This window comes from Mustela putorius, unplaced genomic scaffold (genome assembly GCF_011764305.1).
Source record: "Mustela putorius furo isolate JIRA1106 unplaced genomic scaffold, ASM1176430v1.1 tig00003869_pilon_pilon_pilon, whole genome shotgun sequence".
Classification (NCBI taxonomy): Eukaryota; Metazoa; Chordata; class Mammalia; order Carnivora; family Mustelidae; genus Mustela; species Mustela putorius.
Genome location: NW_025422021.1, coordinates 14,367,939 through 14,390,168, shown reverse-complemented (window position 1 = coordinate 14,390,168; position 22,230 = coordinate 14,367,939). Strand labels below are relative to the sequence as shown.

The following is a 22,230-nucleotide window of genomic DNA, read 5'->3' as shown; positions in this document are numbered from 1 at the left end:
TGATAAACTATAAAAGTTTCCTTTTTTTTTTTTTTTTTTTCGCTTCTGACATTGAATTCAACCTCACAAGAGCAAGTTTTGGATGAATGTTTTCCCATAGATGTATCCTGTGTATGAGAGTGTTAGATGCTTACCTATGTGACAGCTCATCGGCTTTGTGCTAAATGACAGATATTGCCTGGTACCCAGGCTGCTTGGGATGATCCATAAAACATTTAATGACGATCTTCTTTTACTGCATACTAATTATCTACATCCTGCAGACAGTTTCCTGGGATGCTGCAAGATCAGTCCTTTGAGCACGGGATTTTGTTCTACAGAATTTGTAAACAAAAGTCATTTCAGTCAGCCTTTACCTGGTAAAACTTGTAAGCTGAGTACCCAGAACAAGCAGGGGTTATGGTCGAAAGTGCACTTCTCTCCTGCATGACTTACTAAATAATGTAGCTCCCAGAGCTAGCTATGAGAGATTTGGTGTCTTGTAACAGCTATCTAGCAGCGTATGTCCATCATGCTTGATGTTCATTAGTTAGATGAGATCAGTGAGTTAAAGAACTGTTAAATTTGTGTTTTCCTTTAATGATATGTAACTGTGGTAGCCGAGTCACAGGACAGGAACTTGACAGAAAAGGACATGGCGGTAAGAAAAGCTTATTGCAAATATACGACTTCATAAATTCTTGTAATGATTTGTCTTAGTGAGGTGCTTTGTCAGTTTGCTTAAAAAAATGTGGATGAGGAGATAAAAAAAAAACCAAATGCATTATTCCTATATTTTTCTCCATGTATATGAATTATGCATGCATCTTCTTAGTGGGAAATTAATGTACTAATTTTGGATGTATTTTCAGAAAAAAAACTAATGGAAAATCTGTTTTGAGGAGGTTACATTAGCCAGAAAAATTAATGGAATTGGCAACATTTACAGTTAAAGCTTTGGTTAGGTTTTTTTGTTTTTGTTTTGTTTTGTTTTGTTTGTTTTTTTAATGTTGAAAATGCCATCCCTTTGAAATTCTTGACTCATTTCTTTCATGTTCTTATCATGTAGATAGATGTTCAGCAACTGTCTGCCAAAGCTAATTTACAATTTTCTTCCCAAAAAAGATCAATTTTTTTTCCCCCAAACATTTTTAGTCACTACCTTTAGGATTTTTCTCTGGAAAAAAAAAAAAAAAGGAGTGTTGTCTGAGAATATTTTTCAGTGACAACAAAAATACTAAATGCTTTATAATTGAAAAAGTAAGCAAAACAGAAAAATTAAATCACAATAATACTAGTGTTATAATTTTAACATTTGAGATACTTACTCTTTCAGAAAGGTGCTAGTTTAATGATTTCCTTAACCTTAACCTGCTTTCTGTGGTTGTAAGACTGAGGATTTCCTTGGCAGAGAATCTGGCTCAGTGACAACACAAATTTGGCAGGTTCCTGGAAACCTTTTGTTTTGTAGTTTGAAACTGCAGCTTGCTGATGCTGATACGCCCCACAATCTTTTTATGTTCTGTCATTTTGTTGGGGTCATTAGGTACTGTTTTAAAGGAAGCTAGCATTATATTTCAAAATATTTTTTCGCTTCCAGGCATATAGCTATAGTTACCAAAGATGAGAAGCCCACTAAAAACACTTCTGTCCCACAATACATTTTTATTTTACTCTGATATCTCTTTTATTCCTAAGTTGATAGAGCCTTCATTTTGATTAACAAAAGTTTCATAGCTTTAGTTGGTATGAAAATTGTTAAATTATACCTGATTTTTTTTGCACATTATAGTCATGTTTAAAAGGCTTTCAGAAAATACTCTCATCACTGAGATGCAATGTTTAAGAGGACACTGGGTGTTGGGAAAGAGAGTACGCATAGAAACTGATAGAAATCATGTGAATGGAGACAGGCAGGAGACAGGCATCTGGTGATTTCTCACACACACAAAATAAATTGATTTATAACTGAAATAATAGTCCAAAACATCTCTGTCGTGGATCCTAGACCCTCTGCAGCGTGCTGTGCTTTCAGAACTTCAAAATAAATAGTAAATGATCAGATAAGTGTGAAACAGCTTTAAGTAAGCCCCCGGAGAGCTCTCTACCTGCCTGCATCTGGCGAAAGGCTTTCCATGCAGGTCGCTACAGGGAATACATTGAGGAGACTTCTCAAATTTTGGAGCTGAGTTTGTATTCTTTTCTGAAATGACTTTTGACTAGTTATTGGATTTTAAAGCAAAGGAAGCAAGAAAAACGATATCACTTGCAGTCAGTTTCAGGTATTTTTAATATATATATACATAAAATATGAATATATATATATATATATATATTTTCATACAGAAACCACTGGAGGGGAAAAAATGGATCACATGCTGATTCTGGGGAGGGGTTGGTAGTGCTGTAATTTAAAACAGAGATGACTGTAGTAAACTGACTCTTAGGTTTCAATTACCTTCAGTGGTCATTCTCTGCTTAGTGAAAACTGAGAATATTGGAATTTGATGCTATAAATATTAGAGTAATGGGTGAGAAATTTAAAAATACCACAAAAACATCCATAATGGTTGTAAAAGGCACAATATTTTTCTTCCATGAAAGTTGGTTAACAGTTCAATGCTGCTGCAAATGGTATTTTTTTCATTCTTTGAATGTGTGGAAAAGTCAGTTGCCTCAAATCCCAATACAAAAATGCGATTATTTTCATTTTTTCAAATGTTTCCAGTTCTTAAGCACATGCATATATTTTGTGGGATTATGGACATTGGGGAGGGTATGTGATTTGGTGAGTGCTGTGAAGTGTGTAAACCTGGTGATTCACAGACCTGTACCCCTGGGATAAAAATATATGTTTATCAAAAATAAAAAATTTAAAAAAAAAAAAAGAAATAATGAAATGCATTCCCCTCTGTGCATTTCTGTGCTTAAGGTTATGTTGTAAATTTATTTTGACCTTTGTGTGTGTGCTTCAGACTTGCTAGTTCAGATGGCTTCATAAATTCATTGGGGGGTGATCCTATAATGTAATAAAGCATCCCTCTTGCTTTTAATTTTAGGGTTTTCCTTTTTAATGACTTTAAGAATGCTGCGTGGTATATTTGCATAGAAAGAATGTTCTTCTATTAAATTTTTACTTTAGGATAAATTTCCCTTTTTGGAAATGTAGGCCAAAGATGTCAGCACTTTTGTCACTCTTGCCATCAATCAGGAAGTTTAAAACTTTCTACTTGCTATCATCTGTAATAATCCTACTTCTTCTATTTGGGAATGTGTTTCAAGTTGATAAATAACTCTGCTTTAAACTTGAGGCACTCTTAGTAGAAACGTCTACCAAAGCATGTCTTCAAATACAAGAAACAAGACTTATGACTTATAAGAATCCTTAATAAATCAGTCAGATGAGACTATTTACAAAGCTTGTTTAAAATTTGACTTAAGGGAAATTCAGTAGAACAGGAAAGCATTTGGTAATTTTTCTTTGCACCAGGAGTCACTCAAAGACTTAATTTTTCTTTGAGCACATTGGTCACTTGACATGCAAAATCATTGCTGTTCTTATTGTTTTATGATGTGGACCACAAAACTTACATTATTATTATAATTAGAAAGAAGCTCACTGCTACAATCATAGAGGCAAGAGGTAATTCTTAAAATTACAGAGATCACACCATATAAGAACAACTTTGTGAGAATCCAGTTTTTAATACAGCAACTTAACACAAATTTGTTAGCCTTTAGATAAGGCTTTTCTTTCCATCTGAAAACATTTCCCTCTACATACCTGATAATCTTCCAAAAGACCTAGCAGATCACCTGGCAGTGACATTAACTCCTGGTCTTGGAATCCTAATGTGAATATCAGTACATACATACATACAAAATCTTGGTTGGTTTTTTTTCCTGTCAGTGCATGCAAACAGTTGGTCTCTTTATTCTATTTATTTATTTATTTATTTATTTATTATTTTATTTCTATTTATTCTCTCTATTCTCAAAGTATAGGTTTCATATCACCTTCCTCAAAATTACCTTGGACATTTATTAAATAATAAGCTATCACAACTTTGATAAGTCAGGAATGCTTCTCTGAGTCATTAGCAGTAAGAGATTGTGGAACAGGAGAGGGAAGAGAACTGAGGCAGAAGGAAAAGTGTTTGCAAAGGTCCTGTGGGAGGAGAGGAAATAAGGAATGCATGAGACTAAAAGGACAGAGGGATTAAACCCTAGAGACAGAGGAACGATGGAGGGGAATCTTCTTTGAGATTCACTTACATTACCAAAACCATCCCCTAAGCAAGGAAAAATGCAGAGCTCATTTACTTAGGTTAAACCAAAACATTTTGTGTGCTATTTGTGACAGTGTGAAACAGCATGAATTTCTGGAGAAAGGCCAACATTGGTTGTGTAAAGCTCTGATGATCTTTTTTTCCTAAGTCATCAATGAGTCCAGTAGTCTCTATGGACATTTTTCAGTCTTACCCAACCTCGGCCCACCGTGCTACAACCTCAGTCCCAATGATTTGACGTAGTGATATCCTAACTTAGAAAAGACACTCACTTGACAGAGAAAAGTGACAGTCCAGAATTCTTGTACTCCCGTCATTCTTGAGCACTCCTCACCTGGGTGGCTACCTGAGGTGGTGGGCCCGACCCTGCACGCCCGGCAGCAGGCCTCTGGTTATGTGAACAGAAGTAAATCCTGCATGAATCCACATCTGTCTCATGACGTGTGAAAGATGCTGTAACCAACTGGTGACCTTTGCAGCATGATCACAGCGAGATCACCTGTGCGGCCCCTTGGCATCTCTATTTCAACTCAGTTTTGTTTTTGTTGTTGTTGTTTTTTAATTAAAAACTTGTCAAATTCATGACTAGGTGAGACGAATAATCATTTTTACTGATATAGATATATGTATATATACATACTATACATATACATATATATACACACACATACTAGGAAGGAATCTGAGGCTTTGGCTTTGCTTTATGTTAACGTTTATCAAAATGACTCCAGTGGGAAAAAACATCTGAGGATGTTAAAGACAATTTATGATAAAAGAGTCTCTCATTAAGTAAATTTAGAACAACACTGAATTATTTGGGCTTCTTTTTCTCTGATTTTTCCCAACTTTAAATGTGGAAGTTCACAGTGTAGTTCTCTTCAGAAGGGGATGGATATTACATTTTTAAGTTTCACTTGTCTAAATAATTCTTGCTGTAATGTTTTTTGAAGACCATATGGAAGACAAGTTCAACAGGACACTTAGGAAAATGCTTCAACGGGACACTTTTGGGAAAAACTAATGTCACATTGGTTGTCATTCCCAAAGGACTTTGAGAAAAAGAGTTTTTGCCAACTGCACATTACACATCAGCACACTTGGTAATAAGGGGAACAGTAGCATGCATTGTCATGACAATATTAAAGATATGTATCCTTATGATCTACTGTTGGAATTAGATAGTATCTCTCTCTTATTAAGCAAGCATGTTATAGCAGGGTGCGTCCAGTCAAGAAATATAACCACACAACAGGTTAGACAGGGGAAATTTAATATGAAAGTATAACCATTACAAAAAAGTGTAACCATAATATATAAGAAAACATTTTATGGTATCCTAGGGTTAAGGAAGAGTAACCAAGGAAGGACAAATTTACAAAGGGTTCAGACTTTGCTGGAGAAGGTGTGGTGCAGCCCCCAAAGGGCAGAGCACCTTGCTGATTTAGACAGGCTGGAGGTCCTCTAGAGTTTCTAGAAAGCAGGAGGCCACCCTCCAGGGTGCACACTGAACAGGGGATCTGCAACTTCCATGCACTGGAAGTCATAGCAACTATCTCAGCAAGAGGCATTCAGAGCATGGGGGCTATGCAGAGGATGACAGAGGGAGTAGCAGATCTGTGTTTATTTCCTGGGCCACAGGAAAGCAAGAAGCAACCTCTGCTTTCTGTGACACCCTCCAGGTCAATGACAGTATAGGATTTATTCCATGTTGAGAAAGCTAGGAAAGATTAACCCCAGACCAAGGCTGTAAGATTATAGGGTGGCATTCTATCCCTGTGACTGGGCGGGCTCCACTGGATGTTCTCACATCATACAACCCCTGATATATTTCCTCGCAGGAAGTTGCAGAAAGCCTATTCCTCCTGCACTGACCCTCCAGCGCCCTCTACTGAGAAAGGTGAATATTGTACACACTTTAAAGGAGAAATAGTTAAAGGAATTCAGCATTTTATTGAGGAGCATGTGTCGAAGACTACACTGGGGGAGCTGAGAGGCAATCATTTGACAACTGACACAGATGTCATTTAATCATTCATAATGGTGGCCTCTGCAGCAGCGTGACTCACAGCCCTGTGTGCTGGTACTGCTGTTTATGTGTCTCACTAGGCCCTCTAAGTAGAATAAAACTTGGAGTGATTATCAAATGACTTGCATGTTTTATAACATCTTATTTTTAAGTAATCTAGATTTACAGAAAGTTGCCAAGGCTGTGCAGAGCGACCTAGCAATCACTACTTAGTTTCCTTCAAATGTGACATCTTATATGACTATATAGTATAGCATCAACACTAGGAAATTAACATTTGACATGATATGTATATATAGTTTATATATATATATAGGGCATTTTATCCTCTGTAGTTGTTACATTTTTACTGTAGTTGTTAATTCTTAATTCTTTATAGTCATAGCAGTGGAGAGCAGAACATTGCCAAGCCCACTTCCCCAAAGGTCTCCCTTGTGCTACCTCTTCATAGTCATAACTACCTCGCCTTCCACATTCACAACCCTTGTTCAGCATATCTATAAACCGTCATTCAAGATTGTTATGTAAATATTTCAAGAATGTTATATAAAGGAAATCAAGTAGTATGTGATTTTTGCAGGTGGGAGGTGGTACAGAAGTGGTTTTATTTATAGCACAGGGACAGGACCTGTGGGCAAAAAGAGCTGCTGCCCCCACGATTGTGAGGGGTGGCTGGTTATATATACTATGTAGTTGGGGCTGGTAAAGAAAAGGGAGTTTTTCAAAAGGATTTTCATACGTTAAAGAAGACTCACACAATACTGGATACAGGAGGCCTTGGCATTGTCAAGTTAAGGTTGTTTTCCATCCAGCAAGGCATTAACATGAAGGTAGCTGGGAGCTTCCTGGAAGAATATTACACTCTGCCCGCTTCAAATATCTGTCAATGAGCTGCAGGTTCTAATAGCATTTAATTGTATCTGCATTTCCTTCTGGAGACTAGGTTATTTGATAGAAATTGTTCTTGTAGATTGGTAAGTCAACTAACAGATGATCCTTTCTACTCAAAGTTTATCTGTGTTGACCACATTGGATTCAGCTGCCTCCCCCACCACCTTTTTTTTTTTTTTTTTTTACTTGTCAGAGATTGAGAGAGAGAGAACACAAATAGGCAGAGAGGCAGGCAGAGGCAAAGAGAGAAGCAAGCTCCCTGCTGAGCAAGGAGCCCAATGCAGGACTTGATCCCAGGAACCTGGGATCATGACCTAAGCAGAAGGCACCGGCTTAACCAACTGAGCCACTCAGGCATCCCAAGCTGCCTCTCCCATTTGTAACTCCCCTATACATTCCCCAACTGACCAATATTGACCCATAGGTAGGTACATCTCTATGCCCCTATTCAATAGTATATGATCTTCTGAGCTTGGCTTTTTTTCTCAGCATAGTATTATTTCATATACAGTTGGAAAATGGTTCTTATGTTCTTTGAAATTGCTAGCTTTTCACTGATGTTTTTAGATCATTTAAATTTTCTGTAATAATTGATATTATTGGGGCGCCTGGGTGGCTCAGTTGTTAAGTGTCTGCCTTTGGCTCAGGTCATGATCCCAGAGTCTTGGGATCGAGCCCCACATCGGGCTCCCGGCTCAGTAGGGAGCCTGCTTCTCCCTCTCACACTCCCCCTGCTTGTGTTCCCTCTCTCACTGTCTCTCTCTGTCAAATAAATAAAATCTTTAAAAAAATAAATAAATAAAATTTTTAAAAATTTGATATTATTATTATTTTTAATTGATAACCGTGACATTTCAGTTTGTTTTACCTTAGTTTTCCCTGGGTTTTTTATTTGTTTGTTTCCTTTTCTCTGACTTCTGTGAGTTACTTGACTATTTCTTAGAATCCATTTTGATTTATGTTTTTTTTTTTTTCTTTTTAACATATCACACACATGCTGGAATTTTTTAGTGATTTCTGAGATACCACGTTGTTTATGTATAACTTATCACAGTCTGTTGGTGTCAGTGTTTTGCCAGTTGGAGTGAAATGTAGAAACTTTACCTCTTATTCCTTTACTGTTCCTAATTTATAATGATATTGTTTAAATAACTCCTCTACATATACTGAACCATATTGAACAATGTTGTGCTTTTGCTTCAGCCATCAACCATAGACTAGGAAATTTAAGAAGAGAAAGTCTAGTGTATTTAAACATGATTTTTAAAATCTTTTTATTTTTCTTTCTTCCTCATGTCCCAAAATTCTTTTATAATTTTCTTTGTATTTTAAGAACTCCTTTAACCATTCTTTTAGGGCAAATTTGGTGGTAATGAATTCTTTTAGTTTTTCTTCAGCTGAATGTCATTTTTCTTTCATTCCTAGAAGGATAATTTTCATAAAAATGGAATTTAGGGTTGGTAGTTATTTTCTTTTAGCACCTGAAAAATACTGTGACTCTTTCTCTTGGCCTCCACAATTTCTGATGAGACGTCCACTGCTATTTAAATTGTACCCCCCACCCAACCCAGGTAAGGTGTCATTTCCTTCATACTGCCTTCAAATTTTTTTTTTTAATTTTGTTTCCTGAAATTGTATTTTGATGTGTCTTGGTGGTTAGCTCAGCTTTTTTAATCCATAGGTTCATGTCTTTTGCCAAATTTGGGTAATTTCCAGACAGGATTTCTTTGACTAGTTTGTTAGTACCACCATCTTTCTCTTCTTCTTCTGGGACTTCAGTGACATGAATGTTAGATCTATGTTATGATCTCTGGCTCTTAAAGTCCTATTATTTTTTTCTTTTTTTCAATGTATTTTCTTTATGTTGTTTACACTGGGTAATTTCTAACATTCTATATTCAAATTCATTGATATTTTTCTTTTGTCCTTTCCATTCACCATCCAGTGAATTTTGTTACTGGTTATGCATATATCTCAACTGTAAAATTTCCATTTGATTAATCTTTATATCTCCTAAGATTTTTCCATAGTTAAAAAAAATTTCAAGAATGTTTGTAATTACTCATGGCAATGATTTTATGATGACCAATTTAAAATTCAGGGGTTTCCAGATATCCGAGTCATGTCAGTGTTGATGTTTTTGAATGTTTTTCGCCTTCGAATTGGGTTTTCCTGGTCCTTAATATGACCAGTGATGTTCAGTTATATCCTGGACATTTGGCAAGTTATGTTATAAACTTTGAATCTTACTTATGAAGGGAGAAGGTTTATTATTTTCAAGTGGGAGTAGAAGTCCAGTTTCCCCAGTTAATCTCCTTTGACTCCTAGGAGAAGAGTGATCCATTACTGTTAGGTGGCACTGAGATTTCACTGATATCAACCTGGTTTCCACTCCCCACCCTCAACCCCAGCATTATTGCTCTCTTTGAGTGTTCCACCAACACCATTGTTGGAAGAGAAACCTTACCAACATGATGGTGAAAGCTGTAGCTGCCAACTCTGTGCTCTCTGATATAAGCAAAGAAGGGAAGAAGGAGAAATATCTCATGACCTCTTTGTAGTGCCAAACTACATGATCCTCACAAGGCCTTCACTGACACACTGGAGAGAGTTCTTACTATCGTGGAGCAGGGATGAAAATCCTGCCTCCTCACTCAGTCTTCTCTGACACCATTATAGTGGTAGGAGGTTGGAGGAGACAACAAGGAGCAAAGTTGGTCTTTTTCAGGGTGTTTGTGATAAATATATAATGATCTTTGTCTCTAGTGCCTGGCACATAACTCCTAAAACTCTTGGAATCTCTGGAGTGAGAAGAGTGTCTTTCGTATGGTAATGAGATGACTGGTAGATGGGATCCTATATTGCTTTATGATAGGGATTGTTTACCAGAAAGACAAAAAAATGGTTAGAGAGTTAGAACTTTTAACCACAGCCCTGACCTCTAAGGAGGGGAAAGGAGCTGGAGATTGCGTTAATTGCCAATGGCCAATGATTTAATCAATCATGCCTATAATGAAACCTCCATAAAATCCCCTAATAACCTCCATAAAATCCCTCCATAAAATCTAACCCAGAAGTTCTGGGTTGGTGAACACATCAGGGTTCTGAGAGAGCGGTGCTCTAGGAGAGGGCATGGAAGTCCTGTACTACCCACCTCATATCTTACACAACGTATATCTTCCACTTCACTATTCCTAAGTTACATCCCTTATAATGAATGGGTAAGTAAAGTGCCATCCTAATTCTGTGAATCATTTTAACAAATCCAACCTGATAGAGGGATCATAGGAACCCTCAACTGTTAGCCAATTGGTCAGAAGTATTAGTGGCAACCTGGGGCCTTGTGACTGGTCCCTGAGGTGGGGTCCATGTCAGGAGCCTGAGATCTTCATATTTAAAATCTGGGCTAATGCCAGGTGGCTAGTCACAGGACACCTACTTAGAATCCAGAGAGCTGGACAATTGGTTGATGCAGGGAAAGAAAACCTCACACATACGCATGTGTCATGAGCAAAAATAGCTCTATAGTTACCTGGGGTATGGCAATCATGGTCTAAAATTTTTTGTCGTGCTAAGTTGCCTCATTTCCTGTTTCTTTGGCTAGTGAGGTTTTTCTTGGGGAAGTTCCTCTGTTTCCATAAGGAGTTATTGAGTTACTGTCTCTTTTAGCAACTAGTTCTGGCTATATAAGGCTGAAAGAAAACTCATGGAATTCACCACAATATTGCTCCGTAAATCTCAAAGTACTGGGCACCTTGGTGGCTCAGTGGGTTAAGGCCTCTGCCTTTGGCTCAGGTCATTGTGCTGGGGTCCTGGGATGGAGCCCCACATTGGGCTCTCTGCTCAGCAGGGGGCCTATTTCCCTTCCTTTCTCTCTCTCTCTCTGCCTGCCTCTCTGCCTCCTTTTGACCTGTCTGTCAAATTAAACAAACAAACAAACAAAACAAAACCTCAAAGTATCTAGGCAGTCTGCCTTCTCTCTATCTTTCAAAGTCCTCTTATGTTGTGTTTTATATATAATTTCCAGGGGTTTTAGCCATATTTAGTAGGAAGGAAGAGAAAATTATGTCTATTCCATCTTTATCCAGAATCAGAAGTTCCCAATCAGTTTTAAATATAAGATTTTTCTCCTATAGGAGGAAAAAATTGGTTTTCCTCCCTACTTGGCAATTTTTTTTTTTCTTCCTGGATTTCTGTTCCTAATTCTGCAAGGTTGGCTCAGGAACAATTCTTTCATTAAATAACCTCACAAGGTCACCATCACCAGCTGTGACAATGTCTCAGTCATTCCCTTGCTAATAAACTCTTTTCCGAAGTCCATTTACACATGAGTCACAGACATTTCCAGCATATGTTGATTAGATTCTCAGCATATGCTGATCAGTTTTCCAAACAGATATTCAGGTCTTGTTGAATGCTACTGTTTTTTGAAATTTTTTTTATAACAAATGACTAATCCAAACTTATTAACTAGCAATATTACTAAAGCCAAATTTTCCAGTCTGTTCAGTCTGTGGGTTTGTGGCTTAAAATATCTTCATCCTTTTTCCAAGCACTCCTTTGTGGGAGGCTCATGTGTAGCATAAATATCTGAGAGATTCAAATGATGTTTTAGCAAAAGATAGGGCACAGAATGGAATTAAGAGCTATTGGGGGAGAGTGTCTAATATACCCTGGAAGTTTTATATACATTATCTAATGTATTTTTCTTTCTTTCTTTTTTAATTTTTTATTTTTTATAAACATATATTTTTATCACCAGGTTTACACACTTCACAGCACTCACTTTTGCAAAGTCTCACTATTCATGAAACCCAACTTGAGTTTGAACTCCTGCTGTAAGTAGAGCTAGCCAGCAGTCCATGAACCATTAGGAGACCATTAGATCAATTTAGTGGGTAGCAAGTTTTGTTTTGTTTTTTTAAAGTAAACGATTTCAGAGAGGAATACATCACCAGATAGTTCACATAGTAAAAAAGACAGTATTTAATGAAAGCATAAATTTGTTTCTGATTTTTTTTAATTTATATTGTATATGTGCTGAGTCCTAATGCACAGAATATGTTTTATAATGTGGTTTACAGTCAAAGAAGTCTGGAGCCATTGTATTAGGTGACTTTTTGAGAGGTTTCCAGGCCTTCATCTAAGTGGGATTCTGTTAATACTTTTCCAGGAAAATTCATCATCCCTCAAGAGCAAAATTTATTTGTTTATTAAAAATTTTATTTTTTAAAGCCTCAAATTTGTAGTGTAGAATCTCTGGATTAGAATGGAAAGTAGCTGTTACTATGGCAAAAATTTATGCTACCGTGTAATTCTTTCTCTGGGATTTGTATTTGTATGTGTAGGTTTGTTTCTGGTAAGGGTGTATTTTGCCATTTGATTTTTTTTTCCCCTAATTCACCATGGAACTCTAAAACAAGGTGAAATTCTAATCAGGTTCACAATGAGATGTGAATTGAATGCGAAAATTAGGTTCCGGTGGTTAAAAGGGTGGGTTCTGGAGTCACACAGATGCATTTCAAATCCAGACTCTGTCACTCAGAACACTGGACAAATTACTTCTCAGTTTCCTTACCTGGAAAATAATCATCATAGTAGCAACCTATTCATTGTGGTGATGTTGAGATTAAAATTACATATATATATATATATGTAATTATTATCAAAGGCATTATAACAAAAACTTAATAACTGTTAGCTATTAGTCTATTACTTCTCAAGTTAAGACATTTGCGGAAACCAGTAATTTCAAAAGAAGTCCTGAACTGTTATAGGCAGGAAATGAACCTTTTTATTTCATATTAGACTTGTTAAATTGCTCTTTTCTCAGAATATACTAAACAATGAATGAACATTATGTAAATAAGTGTGGGGTGATTTTACATAGAAAAGAGAATGAAATCATGTCTTCCTAGTTTTTGTCTCTTTATTTTCAAATGTCCATGGCTGTACAAATCAGTCCTCTCTGTAACCTAAGTTAACCGACATACTTTGGTCAAGTCAAGAGCCAGAAATTATATAGCAAAGCTGGATTTCTCCACTCTCCTACAAACCCCAAGAGTTGGCACTCATTTTGAAAATGACTCCCATGTCTGAGTGTATCTTTGATGAAAGATACTTTTGATATTGCAGGACAACCTGGAGCCATCCATGTTCCCCATACAGAAGGGCTCCCTGATCCTCCTGAGGCAGAAATGGGAATCCAGTGATTACCAGAAAAGTGAATGTTGCCCTGGGGGCAGTCGTTGCAGGCTCTTCCAGCCTCCAGAAAAAAAATTGCTTGAACCCAAAGGAGAAGTAGTGTCAGCACATGGACCTGCAGATCCCCCTAGTCTGCCCCACGGTGTAGAAGAGGCCTTGAATGCGGAGCCTGATGGGAAGGACCCCGATGACAAGAGTGACAACTCCAGGGAATCTGGCTGGCCTGAAGTGCTGAAGGAGGATTCCTTGACTGGTCGGCGCAGGATCGAGCGCTTCTCCATTGCCCTTGATGAGCTGAGAAGTGTGTTTGAGGCTCCCAGGAGTGTGAACAGACCAGCTGAGTACTGCCAAAAGGTAAGAATTGAGAGTTGAAATTTATAGTTGGCAAGCTAGGCAGCTTGCCTATCCTGCCACTTACTTCTAAGCATGTACTGGAGTGTGTGTGTGTGCGTGTGTGTTTCTCCTCACCTGTCCTCTAGACATGTGTTGAAGCAACCGTGTACTGCTGTGTGAAATATGGCTTCCTCTATCATTGACTTCCTCTATGGTCTGTTCCAGTAGGGGCTCGACCTCCTTTCAGTCCCACGAAAACAGCTTTGATGGGCTATTTCTTTTCGTACATGCCTTGTTTCCATAACTAGGTTATAAGTTCCTTAAAGGCAGGGGCAATTTCTAACCACTCTTTGTATTTCAGACATCTAACAAATGGTGCTGTGTTTAGCTGGAGCTCAGAGAGGATTATCAATAATGGTGTTGAAATGGAACAAGTGAGGGCTTTGGAACCACAGTGAACCAGATTTTAATCCTAAAACCTGCCATTTACTTCTGTAGTTGCATGACACTTAACCTTGAGAATACACATGTCTTAATCTGCTGCTTTTCAGGGATATTGTGAGGATTATTGATACTATATTTAAACTACTAGGCATGGAGTCTGGAATGTTTTGTGGGAGGTGATGATCATGGTTCAGTGATGGTGGTGTGCCATCATGTCACATAGGAAACAAATCTATTAACTAAAGAAGACATTTAATCAAATGCAGGAAGATTAGCAACATTATTAATGAAGACCACATTTGTGCTTCTGTTTTCAATTAAAAGTAGCTACTGTTTAAACTGGAAGTGCTTTAATTTATTGCACCCATCAGGGCCCTTATGTAAGAGATTATAGTTAATTTAATAAAGAATTACTAAATGATCTCAGGTTTTCCGATTGGAAGCAAACTCCATCTTTGTTAATATTTTTTATCTAGTGACACTAATCAGAAAGGTACAGTCCTACCCTTCTTAATGGATAATTAGCACTCACAGGATTCACAGAAATAGAAAATTTTCCAAAATAAATTATTTTGCTAATACTTGTTCCCAGTTTTCCTATTGGGATATATTTAGTATTTACAATGAGACTATTCTTGTACCTCAAATAACCCTATTTGATTTATTATAAATATAGAATATGAAGTTATATTTATGAATGAGGTTGTATTAAAACTAGAGCATTTCTCAAAAATGCAACTACTTGCCAATCCCTAATTTGAGAACTTTCTTGACTTCCTTTTTATTATACAAGCAAAATCCTTTTCGCTTGTAGTTTTATAATATCTTTTAGTTGGATGCCTAGGGATTGGGGTTTACCTGACATAGATATTTACAATGTCACTTATTTTTTGCATTAACAAATTAAAGAAAGTAAAGCCATAGAAAGGGTTTCTATTGAACACCTATTGATTTTAGTGTAACAATTTTGGACATTAACTTAAGATAATTGATAAAAGAAATGGCCAAAAATAGAAAAATAATCTTTATAAATTATGTAATATAACTTATCTCATCTGGAGCAGGGGTAAATGTAAGAGTAAAAAATGAAGTATTAATAAGGGTTTCTGTTTGACATGTGAGGTTATTTCTATTGATATGGTATGTGATTTTGGATCTAGTATCCACAAAAATAATCGTGGAAATTAACTGATATATGAAAAGGAACACTTAAGTAAAAATGAAATTTGGTTAGCATGTTTAATATACTTTATTCTAGGTATTCTATGATACTATGTGATAAAATGTTATTTCTTTAAATGTATGAAACATGGATTGTACATTTAGAAATTTCTCATCGACAACAGATACACATGATTTTTAGAATCTGTTTACATAAATGAGTATTATGAATGTCCACAAAATCCTATATGAATTTCAAAAAGAATTATATATAAATTTCATATGACTTCTTAACAAGGCCCCCCCCCCAAAAAAAATAGAAAGAGAGAGAGAGGGCAGTGAGGAATTACCTGGCTTTCTTCTAATGGATTATTTTGTACGTCATTAGACATGTGAAAAGAATCCTAGTTCAACTCAATTTGAAATTGTATATTTCACACCAAAACATAGTAATTATGTACAAATCAACCATTTGTTTCTATAGATCTTTTTCTTCCTTTTTAGTTCAATTTTGTTATTATTATAAAGTAATAAGGTAATATTTATTTGCATGAATATGCAAAAATATTTTAGTTACTTTTTAGCTATGATACTTATAAGGCTCTTTGTTGAGATTTTGGTGATGTGGAGAAAGTTATTCAGTGTTTATGATATTAAAAGCAAGGACAGAAAAGTTCTTGCAATTTAGTAAATCATCTCAATAACAAATAGTACATTTCAATGCTGCTGTAGAAGGAAACTCTTCAGCAATAGGTACTTTTTAAGAAAAATTGTATGAAATTATTGGAGTTCAGTGTAGAAATGTGGAATTGTTTAAAATGTGGAATATTTTTATATATGGATGTGTATTTGCAGATATACACATATATTTGTTTAAAGTGTCTTCAACAAAAATAAAAGTCCATCTTTTCAGTATATCCTAGTTTCATAGTTCTTCACTTAATAGCCCTTTGCAAATACTGCATTTTTTTCTTTTTTTTTTTTTTACAAATTGAAAGTTGATGGCAACCTGGGATTAAACAAGTCTATAAGTACCATTTTTCCAACAGCATTTGCTCATGTCTCTATATCACATTTTGGTAATTTTTGAAATATTGTAAACTTTTTCATTATTATTTAGTCAGGGTTATCTGTGGTCAGGGATTATGGGCTTGCTGAGATGATGGTTAGTGTTTTTTAGGAAGAAAGTATTTTTAATTAAGATATTAATTTTTAATTAAGGTATTATTTTAGGCATAGTGCTATTGCATGCTTTGAAAACTATAGTATGGTATTAATGTAACTTTTATATGCACTGGAGAATCAAAAAAATTATTTGACTTGCTTTATTGCAATTCTCATTTTGTTGCAGTGGTCTGGAACCAAGCCAGCTATATCTCCGAGATATGCTTATATTTATTTATAACTGTTCATTTAAGGATTGTTCTGTCTAGAAAAATATTTGTTTTTTGTTTGTTTGTTTTAAAGATTTTATTTATTTATTTGACAGAGAGAAATCACAAGTAGATGGAGAGGCAGGCAAAGAGAGAGAGAGGGAAGCAGGCTCTCTAAGCAGGGAGCCCGATGTGGGATTCGATCCCAGGACTCTGAGATCATGACCTGAGCCGAAGGCAGTGGCTTAACCCACTGAGCCACCCAGGCGCCCAGAAAAATATTTGTTAATTGAGAAAAAGAAAACCATAAGAGTCAATATTTTTTTCTTGAAGTGGTCAAGCTCATTTAAAAATGGTATCAATCCCTCATATATTCAGAGTATTCCAGAGCTGTTTAAAAAAATAATTTATCATAATATGATTGCAGTAGAAAATGAATGAGAAATTCTTAAAATAATTTTGTCTGATGACATTTTATAAATTCCAAAGAGACATAACCTTCTGTTACCATTTCTAAAACACCCTTTAAAACTAACTTGAAATGAATTTTTAAACTGAAGGTTTTTATGCTCATAAGGCAGACTGTAATTCACACAGAAATGAATTCACATAGGTATTATTCCAAATAAATGTTATAGAACAGGATTTTAAAAGAGTTTTGAAGAACAGTAGAATTTTAAGATCATTAATCTTGGAATGAATGACATACCTTGCAACACTAAGAAATTGTTATTATATAAGACAGTGTATCAGTTAGCACTTACCATGTAACAAATTACCCCAACATTAGCAGCTTGAAACAGTAAGCCTTTAATATTGTTTACAAGTCTCTCCTGCATCTATGGTCAGTTGCCAAGTCATCTGGGGTCTGACTCTTTAGGATGGCTATAGAGCTGGGACAACTCAGCTCTGCCTCCTGTGGTCCATCTTGCTTCAGTGGGTTGCCCAGATTTATGTACATGCCATAGGAGTTTCAAGAAAGAAAGTAGAACAGCATAAGGCCTCTGGAAGCCTGTATTCAGAACTTACACATCGCTTCTCTATATTCTATTTGTCAAAATAGTCACGGGATTAACAATGTGCTAAAGTAGACATGATTGGAGGAATTGCAAACTCACACTACAAGGTAAATGGATATAAGAAAAGAAATAATTATGGCCACTTTGCAGACAGTCGGCCATTGGCAAGTTTATTTAAATCCATTCAAGAATCAAAACGTTTTAATATATCATGAATTAATGCAAATATCAGGAGGAGAGTCTAACGCAAAAAAGATTGATGTTGACAACTAGTTGCCAACAAAACTTCTGTCTTTCTCTTCTCTTTGAGTCAATCCACTAGACTGATAGTAGTTACTGTTCAAGGTAGAATACTGGCCTCCCAAAGATGTCCACTTCTCTTAATCCCCAGAATCTGTGAATGTTTTACCTGATGTGGCAAAAGGGACTTTGAACTTGAGCTGCAAAGATTTTTCTGAATTATCCCAGGTGAAAACAGGGTCTTTATAAGAGGGAGGCAGGAATGTCAGAGTGAAAGAGAGTCAGAGAAGGAGTTATGATGCTAGAGAGAGGTAGGAAGGATGCAAGGCCATGACTCAAGGAGTGTGGGCAACCTCTAGAAATTGGAAAAGGCAAGGAAATCAGCTCCCCTCTAGGGCATCCATAAGGAACGTAGACCTACAGACACCTTGACCTTAGTACAGTGAAACTTATTTCAGACTTTGATCACCAGAATTATAAGATAATTTGTATAGTTTTAAATAAGTAAGTTTGTGAAAATTTGTTACAGAATAATTAGAAAACTAATACAATTATTTTATAGGATCCTCAAACATTGTTAAAAATGGTTAGTTCATATGTGATTTTGGACTTTTTTCTGTTCTTCTCCAATGAATATATTCCCATATTTCAAAATTAGATCTTTGATGTCATTCTATTTGTAGTTGATGATATGAATGCTTGTGATGTTATCAGAAACATCAATATATTTTAATTTGGGGTGATCTGTATTTGATAGGAATACCTCATCACTTAAAAGGTGAATTGACCAGAAGAAGAAGGAGTTTGGCAAAGGAGGGAAAGAGAGGGAGAAAGAGAAAAAATATTATAAAGGAACAAATAAACACTAAAACTTTGTGGGATACACTTGTTTCCATTCTTGTTACTTCTGTGGCTGATAAAGTTTCTGTGGAGTATATGTGCAATTTTTAAATAAAACCAATTAAGCTCTACCTAGTCAGTTCAGAACATCATTTAGATTAACTTAGAGTGGAAAAAGATGGTATAAGTTCCTCCTTTTTTCTTCCAAGCTCCCAGTTGTCCATAGAACTGGGACAGTGAGACCAGTGAATAAGCTGCCCTCAAGGGATCCCACAGAAATCAGGAATTTCTTGATTCAATTAATTAATTTTGACTTTTCCTATTCATGTCTTTAGACTCCAAATGGTTAATGATCTGATTTTTCACAGTAGGTTACTTAAATGACTCATGTGGTCATTAGGTCATATGGTCACATGTTTTTTATGCACAGTTGTAATCTTTCTCAAAAACCCCACTCACTTGTGCAATCATGTTGAATTTACCTAATGCCCAAAGAAAATATTTCTATCTTTTACTTAAGCCCCTCCGGTTGACAAAGACCATTCATACATGACATGGACTAAATAAAAACAAAACAAAAGCATAATTACTACATTTTAGTTGTGCTGTTTCATAATGCATTGGTCCAATCTATTGTATAATTGAAGGCTTGGATGAGAATACGAAGACACAAGGCTAAGGGACTATGGAACTACATGGGCATCAGTGACGAAACAGGATATAAATCATTAAATATGGTATAGTTTCTAGAGTATGTTATTTTCATTCCCTCCAATAATCAAAGCCTCTGGCTTTTCATTTAATGACTAGTTTGTCATTTCCTACTTTTAGTTTTGCATAAAATCAGACCTTTGAAAGTACAGGTGAATCATGATTGCAGTTTGGCTCCCACTACAAAATCACCCCATGAGATGCTTAAAGTTTCATTTGCTCCAGAAACCCAGGCATGTGGGGACTATGGGATTAATCAAATCGAACCGAATCGAATCTCAGAGCAGGAAAGTTTCTTTTCAAGCAGTTCCCTGTCACAGCCTTCTGACTATCTCCCACCCTCCTCTCTAATCAGTGTTCCTGAGATAATTTCTGTCAAGCTTGACTTTTTTTGTAAAATCACTTAACAGGACAGAGGTTTTTACAGTTTTGAAAAGTATTACTGAAAAAAAATCTGTCCACCAAACTAAAAATAGCTAAATATTTTTTTTTTCCTATGGGAAACATTTTAAAGGTCCTTGAAGAAATAAAGTATTTTTTCTTTGCCTGAAAAATGGGCAAGTAGTTTATTTTGTAGAACTGAAGTAAATGTTTTAATGAAAAAGATCATTACTTTTTTTATTGGGAATATATGGAATCATAATTTTCATTTCTGCATAGAATATAGGAACATAATATTTGGTGACAAAGCATCAGCTGAAAGCCTTGGCTCAGCTACTTCTCCATCATATAAACTTGAGTGAATTATTTCACCTCATTAATCCTTAATTTTCACATCTATAAAATGAGGAAATTAATACAGCACAAGATTTTTCTGAAGATAAAGTTATATACTACCTGATGGAGAAGAGGTATTTAAGTGGTAGCACCACATAAAATTTCAGAAATTGTACCACTGTAGCACCAAACGGGTATTTTTTCTATTTTGTCTTCTCTAGCATCACTTCTGTAACTTAACACATGCCTTTGGGAAATTATTTAATCTCAGTGACTTCTGTTTTCTTACCTAGAAAGGTAGAGGCTTACACTCTATGGTTTGTAAAAATAAAAAGGTGCTTTGGGCAAAGAAGTTTTTATTTCAGACACTAGGGTTTCTGATAACACCCTAGTCTTTTACACAGACCCCACACAGAAGGGTTTTCATTGAATATTCAGTACAGCAAATGCTAATGAAACTTTCCAACCTCATTTTGAGTTATAACCTCATTTTGAGATGATGAGACAAAGGACAATAATCTGTTAAATTATAGTTTTGAAAGCTTTGTTGAAACGCTAAACAGAGACACAGTGTCCTTTCCAGTTAATAGAGACAGTCACTGCCATTTAGGGAATCCAAATCCAAATCCAAGAGAGATGAAGCTTACATGTTATAAAAGTGTTTATTGTATTTACATCCACACACACACACACAAAGAAGAAACTTCAAAGTTACCACGAGGATAGGAATGTTTCATTTTATGCAATTTTTTCTCAGTGGTGTAATTTGCTTTCATTTGAAATAATATTAGTACTTTGTTCTTTTTACCCATTTTTACGTTTATTATCTTACAGTCTGTTGTCCAGTGCTTTATGTTAGCTGGGGGGAGCAGGTAGCTCTGTGATCTGATGGTAAATTTAAAGCTGGCCTTAAAGATGTCTAGAAGTAATCGCCATGTCTTCTCATTCTTGTCTCACAGTGATTTAGGTGGTCACAATATGACATTGTTAAAAAAAATAGTTCCAGTAACCACAGTAAGTTGGTAAACAATATTGACTCACCTTCATCTGGGAAAACTTTTGTCGGTTTATGGGTGGCATTCTTTGACATTTTACTTGGATGACTAGTGAGAGTTTTCACCCTTGTGTTATAGGAATATTGATGTTAGCTCTGCTGCCTGTGTTGTGAACTCACTATTTTTTTGCTCATCCTATATTCTCCAGATATTTACCCAACATTTCTATTTACTGACTGAATTAATTCAATGAGCCCCATGTATGATTCTCTTTGCCCTTCCCTGTTCTCCCTGTGCTGATTTTCATACGTGATCATATTCTTGTGGAGAATCCTCTCACTATAAGGATAAGTTAAAGGGGAAATAAAGAAAAGAAATTGATAAAACTCATTAAAAAGGATGATTAAAAGAATTTTGGACTTTCTTCAGAGCCTTTGAACTCCATCAAGAGCCATGAAGATGATGTTCCTGTCCTGAAAGTCCACCAGCAACCCAAGGGCTATCCTGAAATAAGTCAGCATAGGAATTCCTTTGACAATACCCTGAGAGATAAACTTCCATTTACTGTGGAGAAACCTGGAAGAAACCGACTTAACAAGAGATTAGAGTCAGTATCACCAGTAACAAGACATCCTGATATCATGTACCTCCTGATGTGATAAACTGTGCAGGGCAAAGCATCACCCCTGTGGTGTCCTTGTCAACATTATGATTTTAATTTAATCATGAAAAAAACATCAGATAGATCCATGAGAGGGGATTCTATAAAACAGCTGGTCATGACTTCAAAAGTATAAGGCCTTGTTGGAAAAGTACTGAGAAACTGCCATAGACTGGAGATGACCTAATAGACATCACAACTGAAGGGAGGATAAGGTTGCCCATTGAAAATTGGACCATCAAAGAGGGCATTAGAGGGAAAGTAGGTAAAATTCTAATAAGGTCTGATTACTTCCCGATTTCAAAATCGTACTGTGTTTAAAGGGGGTCTGGGTGGCTCAGTGGGTT

At 36.1% G+C, this 22,230-nt stretch overlaps 1 protein-coding gene across 1 annotated transcript; it reads left to right on the top strand.

The window, feature by feature from the left end:
• Window positions 1-634: 634 nt before the first annotated feature.
• On the top strand, window positions 635-21,881 carry LOC106004953. Its single transcript, XM_013051830.1, has 3 exons — window positions 635-640; window positions 13,321-13,743; window positions 21,654-21,881. The coding sequence occupies exons 1-3, from the start codon at window positions 635-637 to the stop codon at window positions 21,879-21,881; spliced, it is 657 nt and encodes a 218-aa protein (XP_012907284.1).
• Window positions 21,882-22,230: the final 349 nt, after the last annotated feature.

Excerpts from the sequence above, each read along its gene's own strand:
- LOC106004953 (XM_013051830.1), top strand. Across the intron at positions 13,744-21,653 it reads CAGCTGAGTACTGCCAAAAG|CCTTTGAACTCCATCAAGAG; the intron begins GTAAGAATTGAG and ends CTTTCTTCAGAG.